The sequence below is a fragment of the Diadema antillarum genome, unplaced genomic scaffold (genome assembly GCF_040938485.1).
Source record: "Diadema antillarum isolate AM-2024a unplaced genomic scaffold, OU_Dant_1.0 seq00000329_RagTag, whole genome shotgun sequence".
In the NCBI taxonomy this organism is placed as follows: domain Eukaryota; kingdom Metazoa; phylum Echinodermata; class Echinoidea; order Diadematoida; family Diadematidae; genus Diadema; species Diadema antillarum.
In genome coordinates this window covers 744,223-763,877 of record NW_027271346.1, presented here as the reverse complement: position 1 = coordinate 763,877, position 19,655 = coordinate 744,223, and the positions used below count along the sequence as shown (strand labels likewise).

The 19,655-nt window shown below is 37.1% G+C and overlaps 1 protein-coding gene across 1 annotated transcript in view; it reads left to right on the top strand.

Moving 5' to 3' along the window:
* LOC139730714 (unconventional myosin-Id-like) overlaps window positions 1–19,655 on the top strand; it is a 134,913-nt gene that overhangs the window by 70,006 nt on the left and 45,252 nt on the right. The window contains exons 5-8 of the mRNA XM_071641581.1: window positions 12,241–12,390; window positions 12,916–13,038; window positions 13,872–14,087; window positions 18,297–18,439. Coding sequence (XP_071497682.1) covers window positions 12,241–12,390; window positions 12,916–13,038; window positions 13,872–14,087; window positions 18,297–18,439 — 632 coding nt within the window. The remainder of the gene's footprint in view (window positions 1–12,240; window positions 12,391–12,915; window positions 13,039–13,871; window positions 14,088–18,296; window positions 18,440–19,655) is intronic.

The following is a 19,655-nucleotide window of genomic DNA, read 5'->3' as shown; positions in this document are numbered from 1 at the left end:
TGTGCGTGCGTATATGCGCGCGCTCGTACGCGTCCGTCCGATTTTTTCAATTTTTAAAAAAATGCTTCAAATGGTCTGAAACGTGTGCAAAAAAAATTTGAACTCGATTGGAGCATACAAATATTTCAACGCGCGCGTACGCGCACGTTTTAAGAGAAAATATGAATTTTGAGAACATGAGTAGAATGTGCATAACTTGAAATATATGTGACGTAAATTTCATTGAAAAACTCTATTCCATTAATGAGATATTGAGAATGTGTTTTCATATGATGACGTCATAGTGACGTCATGGTGGACTGATCACAATGATACATTAGATTTCTCGTCTTTGGGACATGATGCATACATGGTATAATTTTGAAATTAATAGGCAGCGGACTTTCTGAGCTAACCTCTGCACAACTTTTGCGGAGAAATAAAGAAATAAAGAAGAAGAAAGAATCAGTACAGATACAGAAGGTGATCCGAAGGATACTCGGATCACCTAATTCAGGAAAGGAGATTTGGTCAGGTCAGGTTCTGAAACCACCAGGAGGGGGTAGTTGGTTTAGAGTCTGCTACAGCAGCCTCCAAGAACCTCAGCTGCAGTATAAATGCTAGGGGGTTGGAGAAGCCTCTTTTTTATTGACCTGGAGGTTATTGCCAGCTAACGTAAACAAACCATCCATTTTGACCAACCGCCACTGATACTCAACTACCAGTCGGAGCAGTATAAACAGACAAGAAACTGCTTTTATTTAGGACGTTTTCAAACTTCCTTGAGAAGGCTCTGAACACCCCCCCCCCCCCCACCCTCCTTGCAGAATAAACAGGGTGTATTTATCAATGGCTTAATGACCTCCTGCTGACTCAATTTTCCAATCTGTTTTCATTTTGTACTCGCTGTCATTCATTAATACCATACCTGTTCATCTTTATCTTTATTTCTATCTATCCTTTCATAATATTGTTCTATGGCATAGAACTTCTTTATGACAGCATGTGTTGGGTTCAAAATGAGTCTATTTCATTTTTTTCATGCAGTCACTCTAGCTTATGAATGGTTTTCATATCTGGTGACTGTCCTCCATTTTCCATTCTCTATAACCTTGACAACCTCCCTCTAGTGCACGTCTGTTATATCCCTATTGTTATTGTTGAAGTCAATGTCATTGTCTGTATGTATGTCCCTGTCTTTGTCTCTGTCTTTGTCCCTACCTCGGTTTTGTATTTTTATTTGGGCATGCTCATTACAAGTTCTTAATAGAGATGTGCCCTCAGCATAGTCAAGTTGATCACTTTGTTATCTGTACTTGATATGTACATTTGCTGGAAATAAATGTAATTAAAATGAACTGACTGATATAAAAATGAACATTGGTTCTGTTATGACTGATAGAGATATGGTCAAGATAGGGAAGGGTGATGTCAGTATGTTGTAGCGATAAACCTCTTCTTCCCAAGAACATTCAAGAGGAAAGCACAGATGTAAATAAGCATGTAAGCCTAACATAATTCTATGTATCTGGAACGAGCCATATCAGGATGGTATCAAATGATAGTGACAAAAGGCATTATGGCTCAATGTCTCAGCTATAACTCAATCTGGCAAGGATTTTGTATTGCCCCCTTCCCATAAAACTAACCAAAAAATAGATAGAATGAGCACATTGTCTATGGATAGAGGGTATTGTAATCACCTGACAGTTCTGGAAAATCACAGTTGCTTGCACAGTGAGTGGTTGAAATACAGATGTATGTCCAATACACAGCACACTGCTGATACAATTTCCAGTCATCTAAAAAGATTGTTAGAGAACCAGACAGCTATTCTTTGATTGCATAGTCATAGTAGTGCATACTCAATGGAGAGCATACTCAGCAGAGGAAGAGATGATAGCTGGCAAAGACAAAAAAAAAAAAAAACGAAAAAATGTGCCAAATTCTCAAAATTCATATATCATTGGAGAGATAGAACACCTATGAATGAATTTCTTGGAAAAAAAATGACTCAGAAATCTTCAGGCGTACAGAATAGTGAATTTCAACTGGCAAATTTACGTCATCATAATTGTCTTCTGAAGCACCTCTGTGCAGGGCCCGTAAATTGATAAGTCATTCAGGCAACACGCATGAGAGAGAGCTCCCCTTTTTGCCCTGTGAACCCTATTCATTGCCATGCATTCACTGTTCAGTGTGACTTTAGCTCTTCATCAGATCATCAGATTTTGCCCATGATTTTGATATTGAAATTGATGATGAGAGGGATTCAATCAGCGACTCTGATAGTGATAATTATGATGAAGGGATTGGGGAGTTTGAAAAAAATGGAAGATGATTTAGTCGGAGTACAGGTAGTTGACAGTGCAATTAGATGCAAAGCAGCAGCGCGTCAAGTGCAAGCATACCAGCACTAGCCAGAACCCCTGCCAGAGCTCATGCGGCAGACAGCGATGACAAACCTGCTGCACTTGTTGCTGAATTCAGAACTGTAATGAATTTTTATGTCAGTCGGCTTGATCTACTGAATGTAAGAAATATGTATTAAACAAACCAAATCTGAAATATTATGTTCTCAAATCTTTTCTTAATTGTTGTGCAGATGTATTATACGTAGCGTTTTCCAGACACAATTGTAGTCGTCTTCTCATCCATTGATGGCTGCACCAAAACTTTAAAATTTCATAACTTTTGGACAGATTCTTTGATTTTCCTCAGACTTCCATTGATGTGATCTACTACAATTGCTGCATTCAGTCAATCCACAATACTTGGGTTTCATTCTCCTTTGACAGGTTGACAGTTGAATATCAAGTAGACATCTAACCTGGCATCTTGTCATGAGTTCATAATATCCTGTCCTAGTTATCTGACCATGATGTTACCTGCACAAAGATTCTGATATGTATTCTCCACAGAGAGAATCATGCCCATTTAATTAGTTTCTTTGAGACAATGAGTCTCTGTACATCATTATTGATGATCATAGTCATAATTGGGTCTTACAAGAATTATGCCTTAAGAAGTGTAAAAGTGAGTAACCTTTTAGAACAAATAAGAAATATTACCCCATTGTGACTGACTACTGTACATTAGCTATCATTAGGAGTTGTTGGGCACAGTACTCGAAGACTGACATTCAGATTGTCATGACATTCTAGATATTTGTCCAATATCACTTAAACTTTTGCTGATTGTTATTATCTATTAAGCAGCATTTTGTAATTATAGTTTGGGTGCAATTATTTGTGTGTATGTGCCAATATAAAACCTTACATTAGATTGGTTAAGGAACAGATGGAGAGGAATGAAGCAATATGCTCCAGCTGAGATGAAAATAGACTGGTGTACAGAATATGATGGGGGATGCATTTTTTTTTTTTTTTTTTTTTTTTAGTGTCAAACCAACAAGGATTCTGAAACAACATTTGGCACTTTGATTGGAAAATGATTAATCCTGAGATTCCATTTGCACTCCATTTTATGTGGAAGGTCCTATGCAGACTGTGCTACATTGTAAATCAAGATGACAAACCATTTAAACCTGTGATGTTTGCTTTTTTGCATGTATAGGATTGCAAATGTTTATCTTTTGGCTTATTCATTGTTGGAGTGAACAGAAAACAATCTCATACACGTTTGAGGCCTGCCACCATGATGCAAGATACAGCAAAGAGCAATGCAAATTAATCTGATGCAGGTAAAAACATAAAACAAGTATTTGCATCAAATGTAAATTGTATTATTTACCCCCTCTTCCCCTTTGTGTGTCTCAAAATGTTAGTATAGTGTATGTATGAGCATTTTGAGACACACAAGGGGGAAGAGGGGGTAAATAATACAATTTTATACAATTTTATATACTTTGTAGAGCATGTTGTTTTTGCACTTTTAGTTGTAAAACTTTGACCTCATGACATACTACTGATAGCAGTTACATATTAATTAAAAAATGTTTTAACAAATGTCATCATTTTTTTTAAATTTGGATTTGAATTTGAATTTGAATATTAAAAATTCCAAGTGAGGTAAGTCATTTTCTGCCTCTTTTGATTTCATGTAGAGTGTGACTTTTCTTTGTTTTTGTTTTTGTTTTTTTTTTGGTTGCTATAGTCTGGTTATATTCAGAGTTGAATGTCTTCCTGTAAAGATAAGATGTAGGTGTGGTTATCATTCATAATCTAAGAATTCTTGACCCTTGATCTCCATCATGCAATGAGTCATATGTGGTATGATGAGTCACCGTTTGTACTTGCCGGAAAATGATTCTGGCATCATATGTACAATGTATGTGTACACTTAATAACTTGTGCATGGTTGTCAATGTGCTATTTTTAACTCCTAGTGCATATTTCATGGGACTGATTGATGATGTGTACACTATCAATTTTGAGGAGAGATGCTTTTTCTTTTCTCTTTTTGTGTACTAAAACTGGAAATTTTGTGATCAGAAAAACTTTTCCTCAAAGTTATTTAAAGTAGTTTCAATCTCTTGAAGAAATAATGCCAGGTAAATGTTAGAAAAATCTAATTAGTCAGAACATACAGTATGTGGATTGAGTGAATGCAACAATATTAGTAGAACACATCAGTAAAATTTGAGGAATATTGGACAATCCATTCAAAAGTTATGCATTAAGTTTTAGTGCAGCCATTACTGGATAAGAAGACTACAGTTAATGATGTCACTGCAGGATAATGATGTAAAGAAAATGTAAAGAGAATTCCACATTTTTTTTTTAAATGAAAAGTGCACATTCCCTCAACTTGTTGCTGACATTTGATAGGGGTGATATCATTCCCACTGTATTCTGAAACAGGTAAGCCAAGTGCTCTTTCCTTATGCTGGAACAGTGAAATTATGTTGAATTCTCTTTTATATATTCTTTATATTATTGCATACAGCCTCCAATTGTCTGATGACAATTCCAAAATATCCAGGTAACAGCTGGTGATAAACCTCTCACAAGCAAGATTTTGATGAATTCTCTTTGCTATGGAAGTCTGCCCATATCATTATGGTTTCAGTAGCCAACCTTCCAGAAAATTTTACCAACAGACTTTTTAATATCAGTAACCAATTACGACTCATCACCTGACTCCCTTTGCTTTAACAACTTTGACCTACTGTGGCAAAATGCTAGCTTATATGCACACCTACAATGCAAACAGTAAATGGGGATTCCCCTCTTGCCTACTTCCTGACTATTTTTGTGAACAAGACAGTGTTCTCCACTGGCCTGACACATTTTAACACGTTGAAGACAAGTCCCGAGTATATATGGGCAATCATCTATGGGAAATGCGTGTTGTAGCAAAATCAAGCCGTCCTCATTATAAATTAGAAGTTAATTCGGTGACATGAACTCAGTAACCTGCATTTATTAAACTTTGCTACATACTTTAGAAAAAACCCTTTGACAAAGAATCAAATGACATCTTTCTACGTAATCTAAATTATACAATTGTATGTGTGTGTGTGTGTGTTATTTGCAATTATTAAGAATATCAAGAGGTTGTACTCCAACAGGCAGTGGCATGTGTTTCAGATATTCATATATTGTACTCATGTATGATGAGCAATATGTAGTGTTATGCTTGCAGAGCCAGTTTCATTTTAGGTACATTGAGTCACATTTTTTCTGGAATTTCCAGACTATTATGCATATTTTTTTTCCTGTGGTAATGTTTCCTTTTTGTACATTTTAGACTTGCCATTTCAATTCATTTAGATTTTTTTTTTTCAATACCTAAAAGTGACCTTTGGTCTTTTTTTTGCTGTATCAGAATCTATTTCACTGCATGGTTGATGTCATGATAACAGGGAGACAAAATTATCTATAATTGTTCATGTTTGACTTCTTCTTTTGTTCCTTGTGATATTGGAAGCTACTGTTAATACTGTATTACTGCCCATTACTTTTTAGGCTAGAAGAAAAGAAGGCAGTAAGCTGAAAAGGTGTGTTCAGTCATCCTGTCCAAGGCCTTATCTGATGCTACACTTCACTTTTTCAGTCTGCAGATCGCTTGATAGTTCAGATTATTAGTGGCACCTCTTGCTGGCAAATATGATTTAGTTTAAAAAATAGTAAAGTCATAAACATGTCATTCTTCTCGCATGTCTGAATAAGATTTAGGGTCTGTGATGTGATCTTTCACACACCTGAAGCATGGCGCATAGAGAGTATCACATTCCAGATTTTGCTCTTGACAGCATGTATGCTTGCCTGTCTCTTTGTGTACAGATAAGCATTTACCACAAGTCAAGTTTGCAACACAACCCTTGGCCTGTGATATTACTGATCATTACATGACATTGCAACTTCAATTTGTTTATGATGCATGTATTACTGTTGTGAGCACATACCTCAAATATTTGATTATGTTATGATGAATGGGTATAATCCATTGCAAACCCTAGCAATAGGAACAAACACACAGGAACAAAGCTATAATGTAGGGCTGCCAACCTTGAATGAGAGTTCGTGTGAGACACTGTGAGAGAGCGAGGGACCAAACATGATAAATCAAAGCAGCAGTGTGGGGGGGGGGGGGAGAGGGGCTGGGGATTTGTCTGGAAGGGGAGTGTCTTTCCCCCTCCCCTCCCTTTTCCACTGGAGGGAGCTTTGACAATTTTTATGCCTCTGCCACGAAGTCAGAGGCCTTATGTTTTCGGGTTGTCCGTCCTTTCGTCCATTAGCAATTTTGTGACTAGCTTTAGTAGCTGTAAAACCGTTAGAGATATCCTAACAAAACTTGGCATGTATATGTATGACTGGGTGAAGTTGTGCCTATCAACTTTTGGGCGCACATGCTCAAAGGTCAATGGTCAAGGTCAAATGCTAAAAATTTCACTATTTCCCCCATATCTATGCAATGCCTGAAGGTATTTTCTTGAAACATAGTGTATGTGTACTTCTCGGTAAAGATTCTAGAGAGTTTTAGCTATGAGGTCAAAGGTCAAGTGAATATATTAAAATTTCACTTTTTTCCTCCATATCTCGGAAATGGTTCAAGGTGTCTTCATAGAACTTAGTACATATGCATGTACTGACTGGCAGTGATTATCTTGGGAACTTTGGGGTCATGGGATCAAGGGTCAAAGGCCAGGGTAAAATGTTAAAATTGTACTATTTAATGCTGAAATTACACTTTTTCTCCATACCTTGGAAGTTATTCGATGCATAAACTTATTAAAGGGTCTAAAGTCAAGTAAAAATCCTCAAATCCCCAAATTACTGCTTTCTTAGTGACTTAGACAATATAGTCATTCATCCAATTAGACCTGGTTTAAGGAAAGTGAACAATATACACATTTGTAACAAATATGTCATTTTGATATTTTGCCAATTATGTGAAAGTGTCATTACATATTGTCAAGATGTACTATAGACCTATTGGGAAAGCCATGCATTATGGCGGAGGCATACCAGTCGCCATAGTGACATCTTTAGTTTATCTTACATTTGAAATGGTGCACTCTAGTAGTGGCAGATCCAGGATTGTGAAATGAGGGGCGCAGTCGGCAAGGGTGCGAAAGACTGAGTGGGGAGAGGGTATGGGAGAGGGGATCCCCCTCCTGTGTTAAGAACTTTTGAAAAAAAAAATCATGTTCAAAAGTTGCATTTTGAGAGCGCTTTTAGAGGAAAAACATTAATTCAAACATCGTTATTTAATCAATTAAAGACCAGGTTTGGTTGTTTGTAATATAAAAAGAAAAAATCAATAACTATGGTTCAAATGAATTTATTAATGTGAGTAATAACCTTCTTAAATACACACACGCAGAGAGCTTGCAAGTTCTTTGATATTAGCTCAATTACAAAGTATCAGAAATGTTGTGCTGTGATCATGCGTTGTATCGACTCAAATGGACCCTCTCTGACCAGTATTGCGCAATTCTAAAGCCCTGGCTGCTGCGTGTGCCATGGTTTTTGTCTGTACAGGGTCACAAGCAATGGGTCATTAGCATACACCCAAGCAATGGGGAGGAGTCTCGATCTGGTGAGAACAATAGGTGACAAATGGAACCCATTTAGGTGAAGGAAAAAAAAATCATAATAAAAAACTGTAACATAACCTCCTTGGCAGAGGTAAAAAGAACAAGATAGGTGAGCAAAGCATGAGGAGAGAAGATGTTCTTAGAATTAAATCCATTGGTGAAGCAAGCCATATTATGTATTGGATGTGGCGTGTAGTTCTTATAGCAACAATGCCACAATTCCCAGCATGCAGTGACAGATGTGAGCATGATATTACTTTTGTAGTCACTCTTAGACAAACAGGACCTCAGTATCCATGACTACAGCTGTTCATGGTCATGGAGAGAAATGGAACTTCACACCCATGGATATCAACTCACTTGTCCTTGATCCTGTGCTGGGTGTGAAAAAAGTCAGTCTCATGAAATTGTTATTTCACCATGGTCATATTCTATGATAGTGTCATTTGAAAATGAATCATCAGGAAACTGGGATACCATGTTCCCAGAATGTAGACAAGAGTATCTGCATTTGTGGCCTAAACTAATGTTTATTTGTGTTATGCTAACCAGAGAAATTACTTTGATCAAAGATTAGAGTTTCTTCTAGCAATATACTCTCTAAAAAAATCGAGTGACAATATTCACTCTTGAAGGAGTGAATACAAAAAAGAGTTAATTTAGAGTGAAATTGGAGTGAGTTTTGAGTGAAAATGTTCATTTTCACTCGTTTTAGAGTGACCTCAGGGATTACTCCAAAATCTTCGAGTGATCCCTGAGGTCACTCCAAAAAGAAGAATGGGAGACATGGAGAATGGTGCACATAAAATTAATGACATGTTTTATCTTCTGTTTTTGTTATGTCATAAATCAAAAGTATTCCCATCATGAAAGACTGTTAAATGTCATTTGCCCATGTGTAACATTACACATCTTTAAAGAGACCACCAGCAGGCTCAGGAATACTTTTTTTTAACCTGTTCAATTTGCAATTCGCAGAGAACCCTTGATGCCCCCAAACTAGGTTTTCTTGTGTATCAACAAAGAATGGATATTCAAGTTGGTAATCTGCCTGGCAAAAAGCAGTTACCCTGTACATGTTTCATCTTTTCCACTCTCCAGTCAACTGCATGTGCCATCAAACAATGCGAAGTATCGTTCAGACATGCAATATGAATAGACCATGCGCCGATGGGCTCACAAACTCTTTTGTTGTACACTACAAGGGCACCCGTATGGGGTCAACAAAAGTCAAAATCTAGTGGGCTCAGCCTCTATTGCTACCTACATCTTCATACTAGTTTTACAGCAAAACAAGCACACTACATTTGAAAACTTTAAGGTAAATTAGACAAAAATACACACAGTTTTGATACAGAACAAGAATGTACTATCTAAAAAAAAAAATCGAGTGAAAATATTCACTCTTGAAGGAGTGAATACAAAAAAGAGTAAATTTAGAGTGAGATTGGAGTGAATTTTGAGTGAAAATGTTCATTTTCACTCATTTTGGAGTGACCTCAGGGATCACTCGAAGATTTTGGAGTAATCCCTGAGGTCACTCTGCAAAAGGAACAGGTTAAAAAAAAAGTATTCCTGAGCCTGCCGGTGGTCTCTTTAAAGATGTGTAATGTTACACATGGGCAAATGACATTTAACAGTCTTTCATGATGGGAATACTTTTGATATATGGCATAACAAAAACAGAAGATAAAACATGTCATTAATTTTATGTGCACCATCCTCCATGTCTCCCATTCTTCTTTTATAATCTTATGCAGAGAATGTTGGTGTTGGACTATATAAATTAGCTCTCACATTTTTATTATTGCCTTTAAAACTTTTGAACAAATTGCCAAAATTCTTAACTTTTTAAGGCTGATCCTACAAAATTTCATGTTGAGAAAATTTTAGAAAAGGACAGAACAGCCCATGAAGTCTGGGTATAGTATGTATCACTCCTGAATATATACTGCCATGCATAATTCTCATAATTTTTGTAATCATTTGCAGTTCTGGAATGTGAAATGTGCTTTGTATCTGCACTAATGTTTTTTGCCCTGGCATGTAATGTAGGTTTGATAATTGTTGTGTCTACCATTGTGCAAAAGAATATTAGTCAGTTTGAAGTCTAAAGGTTGAAAGCTGCACAAAAATCTATATACTAGATAAAAGCATTTCTAATGGCAACTGATGATAGGTGTGCAGATATAATAGAACAGTAGAACAGATGTTCACAGCTGGAATTTAAATGCACATTGGGATAATATAAGTCTGTTCCTACAATGTACAATTACTACAGTACATGTTAGCATATTCTCCTCCCCTGAATGTGTTCACCTCAAATACATGCAATTAGATTCGATACATGATGCACCATGCATACAGTTTCTTCTTCTTCTTCTTTTCTTTCTTTTTCTGCTTCTTTTGATTTGTATTCCATACATAATGTGTGGAAGGGATATTCATAATTTTGATTCGTTTACTGTAATCAAAAGATATTCAGAGAAATACCATGTGAGTGAAAATACAACCTTGATGTCAAGTTTCGTGGTGATTTTTCAAGTAATTAATTAGTTGTAAAGGAAAGTGATTATGTGGTATTATGTGCACATTATTATGGTGTCAGAATTTAAAAAAAAAATGTCCTAAACATGCTCATCTCAGGCATCATCTCATTTATGGAATATCCCTCTTTGCCCAATTACAATTATCTTCCTTCACAAGGAAATTGATTAATTGAACAAATTGTACCTCATTGTAATCATCTGAATGAGGCATGAAGAATGCCTGAAAATGGGCCATCACATGCCAGCAATTGGCCCATTTTGATCAGTTTACTAGCCTTATTCCAAGTGTGACTCTATTTATGGATCAAACATGTCCCAGCTTCACAGTCTTACTATAGGGCGGTGATTTGGCTCAGTTGGTAGCATATCTGCCTCAAGATCCTAGGGTACTGGATTCAATTTCTGAGTCTCATTGAGCAACATTCTGTGTAAGCATTCTGTCCCCTAAGAGAAAACAAAAACAAAAAAAACACTGTGTCACTTGGATAGGACATTAAACAGAGGTCCCATTAGTGAGGTAGCCACAACTGACTTATGCATGAAAGATCCCACTTCATTCATTCATCGCACTCTGTGAAGTGGTCCCCCTACCTACCCACACAAGAAAAATGGGTGAATGATGTCTACCCCTCGTGGTTTGCCCCAGGTGACTAGCAATAGTCAGCAAAGAGTATCAACCGGTCACTTTGTGCCATATGCTTGAAAAGAAGGTGTGGCTATAGTTATATAGCTCATAATTGGCCGTAACGAAAACTGGAAGTGTGCGGTAGTCGGGCATGGTGGACCACACCAATTACTGACCTGAAATCCGTTGACCGCAGCACCTTATTGCATTTAGAATTAACATCATGTTTATTACAGTGCGAAAAAAAGTAAACAGCTTTCCTTTTTTTGAAAAAAAAGTTTAGATATTGATTCTATTGAACATGCAAACATAATCATCTGCAGAAATAAACAATTTGATCTTCAGAAAAAGTTAAATTTTAGCGATGTTTTTACGAAGAAAACAGAGCAAAAATTACCTTATATATGTTCCTTACAACCTACTACATTGTATGTTTCGGGTAAACGGGGCTGCTGTGGCTGCCGGGAACATGGTGTAAATGTAGCGTACATAGTTCACCATCCCTAAAAGATAAATGGGAGTCTTCACAGTATATGTAGGAATGGTTCACAGATGAGATTCAACCTGCCAATGGACAAACCTTCACATTTGCCCTAATTACTACCAAAGTCCGAACTTCCCCTCCCCCCATTTTTTTTAGCCAACATCTTTCGTAACATGCTGTTTGAAGAGAAAAAGATCTGCAATTAAGAGAATTGGAAGGGTCATGCATGACTTGGAAAAAAAGTGTACTGATCAGAAGAATCAAGAATAAAACTAATGAGAAACTTGATGTGGACTATTGCCACTTATGGATATGAACATTGAGAAAGATGAGTGGCATAGTGAAGGCATTGATCTTTGGCCTTGGAAGAATTATCAAGGATTGCACTATATGAAGAGGACAAATGAAAATGTGTCGTGAGAAGAAGATGAAGAAAAAGAAAAAAAAAAAACTTGTGATGAAACTTAGCCACAAAGTGGCAAGTTCACCTCAACCTATGTATGCCTGTGATGAAAAGATTTGTGCAGTGCTCCATGATTTTTACCATCTAAGTTCATTCCTCTTGATTAAATGTCAATTTCGAATATGTCTGTTGCAGTCAAGGGTGATTCACCAGCAGAAAGGGGAGAGAAATTTCCACTCCTTTTACCAGCTCCTTGTGGGCAGCCCTGAGCAGCAGCTGAAGGAATTCCAGCTACAGAGAGACCCTAGCATGTACTTTTACATCAACCAGGGCAATGGAACAGCAGTAAGTACTTCAAAAAAATACAATAGAGACCTCATCAATTCTTGTCAAATGGGGTGAACAAAAAATGGATAATAACAGATACATGTATGGTGTCACCTTTGTGATGTTTGATTTTTTTTTATATGATATCTACAAAGTGATGCAATTTGTATGTGCTGTATTAGTATATTCTGTAAAATTTTAGAAAGTTTGTCCTATTTTTGTTACTGTTTATGTAATCTACTGTATATGCCGAATATTTTGCGAGGTTTTTATTTTCGCAAATTTCGCGAGACAGGTGCTATTTGCGAAATTAAAGACATGAGAAAATATTGACTCTGATCCTGATGTGGATGTGACGTACGTGTGTACATTATTATCCGTTCAGTACAGGACACCACGATCACGAATTTAACCATTCGCGAAATCGTCGGGAATTCCCAACTCGCGAAAATTTAGACTCGCAAAATATATGGCATATACAGTAATGGGCAGTCTACATGAAATGCATACATTCTGTGAGCTTTTGATGTACTGTACTTTCAGAGCAGCCAAGCTGGTCATGATAGAAGAGACTATAAGGCTGCCCAGGAAGCTATGAGAGATTTGAGATTCACTCCAGAGGAGCAGAAGACAGTGTGGACCATGGTTGCAGCCATAATCCATCTGGTAAGGATGAGAATTTTTGAGCTTGTGGATGAGGAGAGTTAGTTGGGATCAGGGGAACATTGGGTGGAAGTAGATGTGGGCATTTCACATGATTGGTATTTTTGGTTGTGACTTTAGGAAGATCATTAGAATTGGTATTCAAGAAGACCATGCAGACAAGATGCTATTCTCGTGCAATTGGTAGGGATAAAGCTCACCATGCCATCGAGGGGTGGAGGTTTCATCAGGATTTGTTTGTTTTTTCCTTCTTGAGCTTATCACAGTTCCTTAATCCACCTCATTGGATGAACAGCAAGAGAGATGAAATTACATCAAACATGATTTAATATGGTGTTGGTAGGGATCCGGCCCACTAATGGCAGTTATTATAATCATGATAATGGTAGTTTGCACACAGTTGTCAGATAATCATTGTAGGAGACATGGTAAAAATAATGCCATAATGATAGGATAACTGCCATGATAATGAACATGGGAATAGGGTAATTGCTAATGATTATGTTTTATGATTATACTAGAAAGTGACATTGATGGCAGTAGTAGATATCACGGTACTGTTGGTTTATGTATTTGGTAGTCATAAAGATTGTAGTGCATGATAGTGATGAGCTGCTGTAGCAAAGGTCATAGAAACAGTATTGTGATGATCATGATTAGTACCCATAGACAACTCTCTTTTACTCATGAAGTGCTTACAGTTTGCTGCTTGTGCAAAGTTCCAGATGCACAGGGAACTTCAGATGTTATACATACATACATTGTATATGACACTATGGGCCTATTTGTCCTTGATGTACCTTTATACATGGGTTGTATTGAATGTTTCTACACAGGGTGAGGTCCAGTTTGAAAGCAAACCCAACAAAGAGGAGGAGTGCCAGGTCGTCAATGAGAAAGAGCTTTCCACCCTGGCAAAACTTCTCAATGTGACCAAAGATGACCTTATCAAAGCACTCTGCTTCCGTGTTGTAGCTGCTGGTTCCAGTGAGGTTGTCCACAAAGGTCACACCAAGGCTCAAGCTTACTACGGCAGGGATGCATTTGCAAAGGTGATGCCAGATCACAAGAGAAAACAATCTTTATCATATTTATCAAAAGCAACTTAATCTATTCTTAGATATGATATTTGATTCATAGACTGATCAAAGGATTGGTGTTTACACAGTGCCATTACTGTGGTGTCCTGCAAGCTTATCACACTGTGCTGATATCATGCATATCAGCTGCAGATGATAGCAATAACCATACCAGCGTGATATCCCCCAGCCGCATATTACACAAAGCTATAACACATCACCATACAATTTTATCTTTTACCATCTGATTCTTATATTGACATATGGGTTGATTATGTTGACAAATGAATGTACAAGTATTACTGATCAAGAAATGCAGGTCCAAAGCTATATGCACATGTAAATACTCTTATATACTGTATATTTCAAATGCTAAAGAAATTTGCTAGATCTGTTGTTTGCAATCACCCTTTATTCTATTGTAACATGACAGTTATGTAATGCTGAACTGATATGATTGATGGTTTCCTTCAGAAAGTGTCTGGCGGAGGCCTTTAGTCTTGAGAAAACAAAACAGAAAATCTGTTTCATATTTCATGAAATGGATGGAGATAGGCGAACTCTAAAACTTTCAGAGAATTGTTCTGATTAATTTCAGAAGCCATCCAAAGAAGAAATTTCAAGGTGATTGTGAATGCTGGCAAATGTCTTTACTCTTTAGAGCCTGATTACATGTAGGTAGATCAGGGAGGTGTTATTAAAGAAAAGGAGTGGATTCTCTTCTCAATTTGTACAAATTTATACATAAGTTCAATAGGATGACTATTGTTTAATGCCCCATCCTCCAAGCAGGGAGGTGTTAGAGAAAGAGAGGAAACAAGAATCTCTCCTTTGTACCCATGCTCCAGGCTGCCAAGAAGTTATGTGTTCTATCACAGGCATTAATAAATTGCTTTGACAAAAGATAGCAGTTCTGTTGAATATTCATCATTCCTGAAATAAAGCATACCTAGCCAGCAGCAATTCGCTGTCCCCTTCAATGTTTTTGACAGCAGTTGTTGAGTGTGCAAAGGATATAGGACATGTGAATAAAAGTAGTAAAAATTGTACTTCTTTAACAGTAAAATGCTACTAAACACGCAAGAAAACGCATTAACCAATAACTTCATTTAAAAGATTTAATGTATTGAAGTACTAAACCTGGTGAACAATATTATCCACAAATGTGCGCAAGATGGTTTAGATATAACTTTTTTATGAGATACTAATACAGTTGAACCTCTCGTATCCGGACAAGTCGGGACCGGGGCTCATCCGGATAAGGGATTTGGCCAGATAAAGGAGACTCAATGCTTTATACATGTACATATACATACACATGTACTGATGTAGCCCATTGTAGTACCACATGTAGTAATGTGTATACTGCAACCTTTTCATTGTAACACTCAGTAACAGACCTCAAAATAGAGGTTCGTGTTTGCAAGAATGCAATCATTTTCTTTTGTAAATTCTTGGGATGATTTACCTAAATAATTATTAAGAAATGTATCAAGTATATGTAATTCATGTGTGTTTGTGTAGGAGTTCTCAAGGACTTGGGAATCCCCCTTTCCTCCCGTAATTATTAAAAAAAAGAAGAAAATCACGGCGAGATTGCGTCTGTATAATAGAGAGATCCGGATAAAGGGAGGCCGGATAAGAGAGGTTCAACTGTACTCTTTTTTCAGTCCAGGGGGTCTTATAACCAAGGGATTTGAAGAAAAACTTATTAAAATAGTCGTTCTGTACAAATATTACCACCAAGTTCCAAACAGGATTTCAACATTTCATCTGTAATACAGCTTAAAATTGTTATAATCAAGAACATCTTCTTTGCTCTTCATGTCCAAACTCTCTGGAAGAGTGTCATGGAGTGTGACACATCAAAGCCAGTAAATTGTCATGCTACAGAACCTATGCATAAATTTGCACAAATTGTGAAGAGATTTTGCTCCTTCTCTATCACCTCCGTGCCTGGAGCAGGAAGGTGTTAGAGAAGGAGTTGTTATGGTATAATAGTGGTGGTGTTATGATGGAGTTGGTATGGTGGAGTTGGTATGGTGAAGGAAATTGTTAGAGAAAATGTTCTTATGGTGTCTTCCATAGATAAGTGATATGGAGACCAAAAAACAGGTTCTTGATTTTAACAATTTTAAGCTGCATTTCAGTGAAAATGTTAAAATCCTTTATGAACTTGGTGGTAGTGTGGTACAGAACAAATCCTTCCAGTTTATCTTCATATTTTCTTGTTACTAATACATCGGGACTGAAAAAAAAAAGGAATGTAAGAAGCTTATAAAAAGTTGACATTATTGACATTTAACCATCTTGCACACATTTGTACATAGTTTTGTTCAGAAGGTTTGGCACTTGGATGTTAAATCTTTTGGATTATGTGCAGTAATTACCTAGTGCATGTTTCTGTATGTTTAGTAGCATATGACACTTCAGAGATTCTTTACTGGATTTTGTTTATGTGTCCTGTTCTCTGCACACTAGGTAATTGCTACCAAAATACTAAAAGGGACTGTGAACTGCCTCTCACTAGGGTTGTTGTCATTGAGGAATGATGCATACTTGAACAGAAGGGCTGTCATTTGTCATAACAATTTATCCACACCTGCGATGAAGCACATAACTTTCCACACCACAGACCTTAGTACATTTTGAAAAGAGAAATTCTCATCAGTTTTCCTTCTCTAACACCTCCCCTGGGTAGATCTAGAAAAGTTAGGGCATGTATAAGATTAACACTTAATTTCCAGCCTGCTCTACTACACTACTAGTCCAAAAGGCTGAAGCTCTTGAACTAGTCCCACACCTAGTACGGTTGAGGGTATTACATATAGTGCACCTAGTGATTGCCCTCATTTTGATGTGAAATCTCTTTTACCCTGTAATTTACCTGTAACTGTGCTTTAATACATATATTGTCAGGAAAATATGACAGATTCATAAACTGTTCTCACATTTCTGTCACAAACTCTATGTACTATGCAAATATCGCTATCTGAACCACATGGTATTTTTCCTCCTACTTGAGTGAGTTGTACAATGACATGCACTCACTGTTTGTGTTGACAAATAAAGCACATAACATAATCCCTTTCATGATCAAAATATTCAGCCATTGTCTGTTATCATCAGCCCGTGTGTCTATTATGATTGTGAAATTTACAAAGGCACTAACGTAGCCTTCTGTAATATGAAATACAGGGAACACCAACTTTACAGTACTTAGATTATAGGGACATCTACACAATACATTTGATGAAAATCTGATCATCTGTTGCTGTGTAGAGTTATTTTATGTCCTTTATGATCCCATTACCTTTGACCTCATGACCCCCATTTCATTGTTTCTCTCTTAGTTTATTATGAACACATTCCGCAGGTTTGGTGAAAATCCAATCATCCCTGAATAGAGTTATTGGAAGATTAGGCTTATCTTATGTCTTTTATGATCCCTTGACCTTTGACCTTTCCCCTCATGATCCCTAAATTAAACTGTTTTTGTTTTACTTCATTATAAACACACCCGGCAAGTTTGGTGAAAATCTGATCATCCGTTCTTGAGTTATTGGGAGATAAAGCTTATGTTATGTCGTTAGTGACCCCTTTGACCTTTGACCTCATGACCCCCAAATTTAATAGTTTCTCTCCTTCCTCATTATGAACACATCCTGCATGTTTGATGTAAAATTTGATCATCAGTTCTCGAGTTATTGGGAGATTAATCTTATCTAATGTATTTTATGACCCTTATGACCTTTGGCCTCATGACCTTCAGACTAAAGTGTCTCTTTGTTACTTCATTATACACACACCCTGCAAGTTTGGGGAAAATCTGATCTTCCATTCTTGAGTTATTTGGAGATTAAGCTTATTTTATGTCCTTACTGATCTCTATGACCTTTGACTACATGACCCCCAAATTTAATTGTTTCTTTCTTACCTCATTGTAAACACATCCTGCAAGTTTGGTGACAATTTGTTCATGCTCAGGTTATATGTACACAAACAGACAGACAGTCAGACAAACAGACTGATGGACAGACAAAAACACTGATAAACATACAGAACAGGAAACATAAGCTCTGCCGACCTGGTGTTTCACCCTACTGGGAGAGGTAAATATGAGACTGGGTGCAAATCCATCTTACCCCTGCCAACACCATCTTGTGCTCCTCTGTAACCCAGGCCATATATGAGCGACTCTTCACTTGGATTGTTGGCAAGATCAATAGTGCCATCGAGGTCAAGGGAACCGTGATGGAACATGGGAAGGAAACCGTCATTGGTGTGCTTGACATCTATGGCTTTGAAATCTTTGATGACAATAGGTAAGGAAACCTTTACCACGCCAATTTTCATTGTCGTAAAGCAGTTCACTAGAAGAATGTGTTGGAGGACATTTCAAGGGGTTTAATTTTTTAACCTCCACATGCTGATAGAGCAAGCAAAAATTACTTTTGTTTTTCTTCTTTTTTTTGTGCCTGTGCAGTCATCCAGTCTTGTCATTTTGAATAAATGTTTTTAAAAAATGGAAGAAAGTTCAGCTTTTGAAACAAGACAGTGTGATTCACGAGCCTATCTTCTTTGGATAGACATAATGAAAGTCAGATTTCATTGCAAATTCAAAGATTTTGCTGTTATTGCTTCCTTAATCTTTCAAAGAAATCAATTTTGCTCGACATAAGGATCCTGTATGACAGAATATTAGACAGAATTAAGAAAGTAGTCACTTGGAGTTGCATATGATGTCATTCTGGTGACTGCTCTGATTTTATGCAACTTACGTATACATTTGTTGCAGTGGTCATTCACATAAAAGGTCAGTTAAAGGTGTGCATAATACCATCATGTGTGAGGTAATTGTTATATGTAATGGAGCAGTGCGGACTATACTTTTTCCTTCACACAAGCTAATAACTCTGTTGAGCTAAATTGTTTGCAGAGATTGGTCATGTAATGCACAGTTTCAGATCGTTAAGCCATTCAGAGCACAAAAGGGTATTTACACTGGAGCAAAATGTACTCAGAGAGATACATTATAAAGTGGAGTTTACACCATTGTTAAAGATACTGATACTAGCATAATCATGCATCATTCTAATGCACTCACAACTGTGCACCATCTGCAAAGCAATCCAGTAGTGTATTTGCAGCAATATAGATGTGAGATCTGTGTCAACTGTAGGTGCTTTATGTACCAGGCTGACAATAGATTAAGATCACTTGTTGGGAATTATCACCTGCGAAAAGACAACTACTGTAGATTAAACTTTTACTACAAGGTCTTGACTTCCTAATCAGATCAATAAATCTGTGTAAATATCAGTAAATCATTTACATACAAGCGCGCTGGAACGTGTTTTTTGGGGGGCAAACTCTTGATGGGGTCATATTCATGTGACGGTGTGAGATCCTCGGCAAGGGAGCAAAGCAACCAAGCGGTAGGGACTTTTTATAAAATGCAGTACAATGAAAGCGTCTTTTGCGCTTCTGTTAATCTCACATATAGCTTGCATTTTATGTGACTATCAAGCTGTGTTCCCT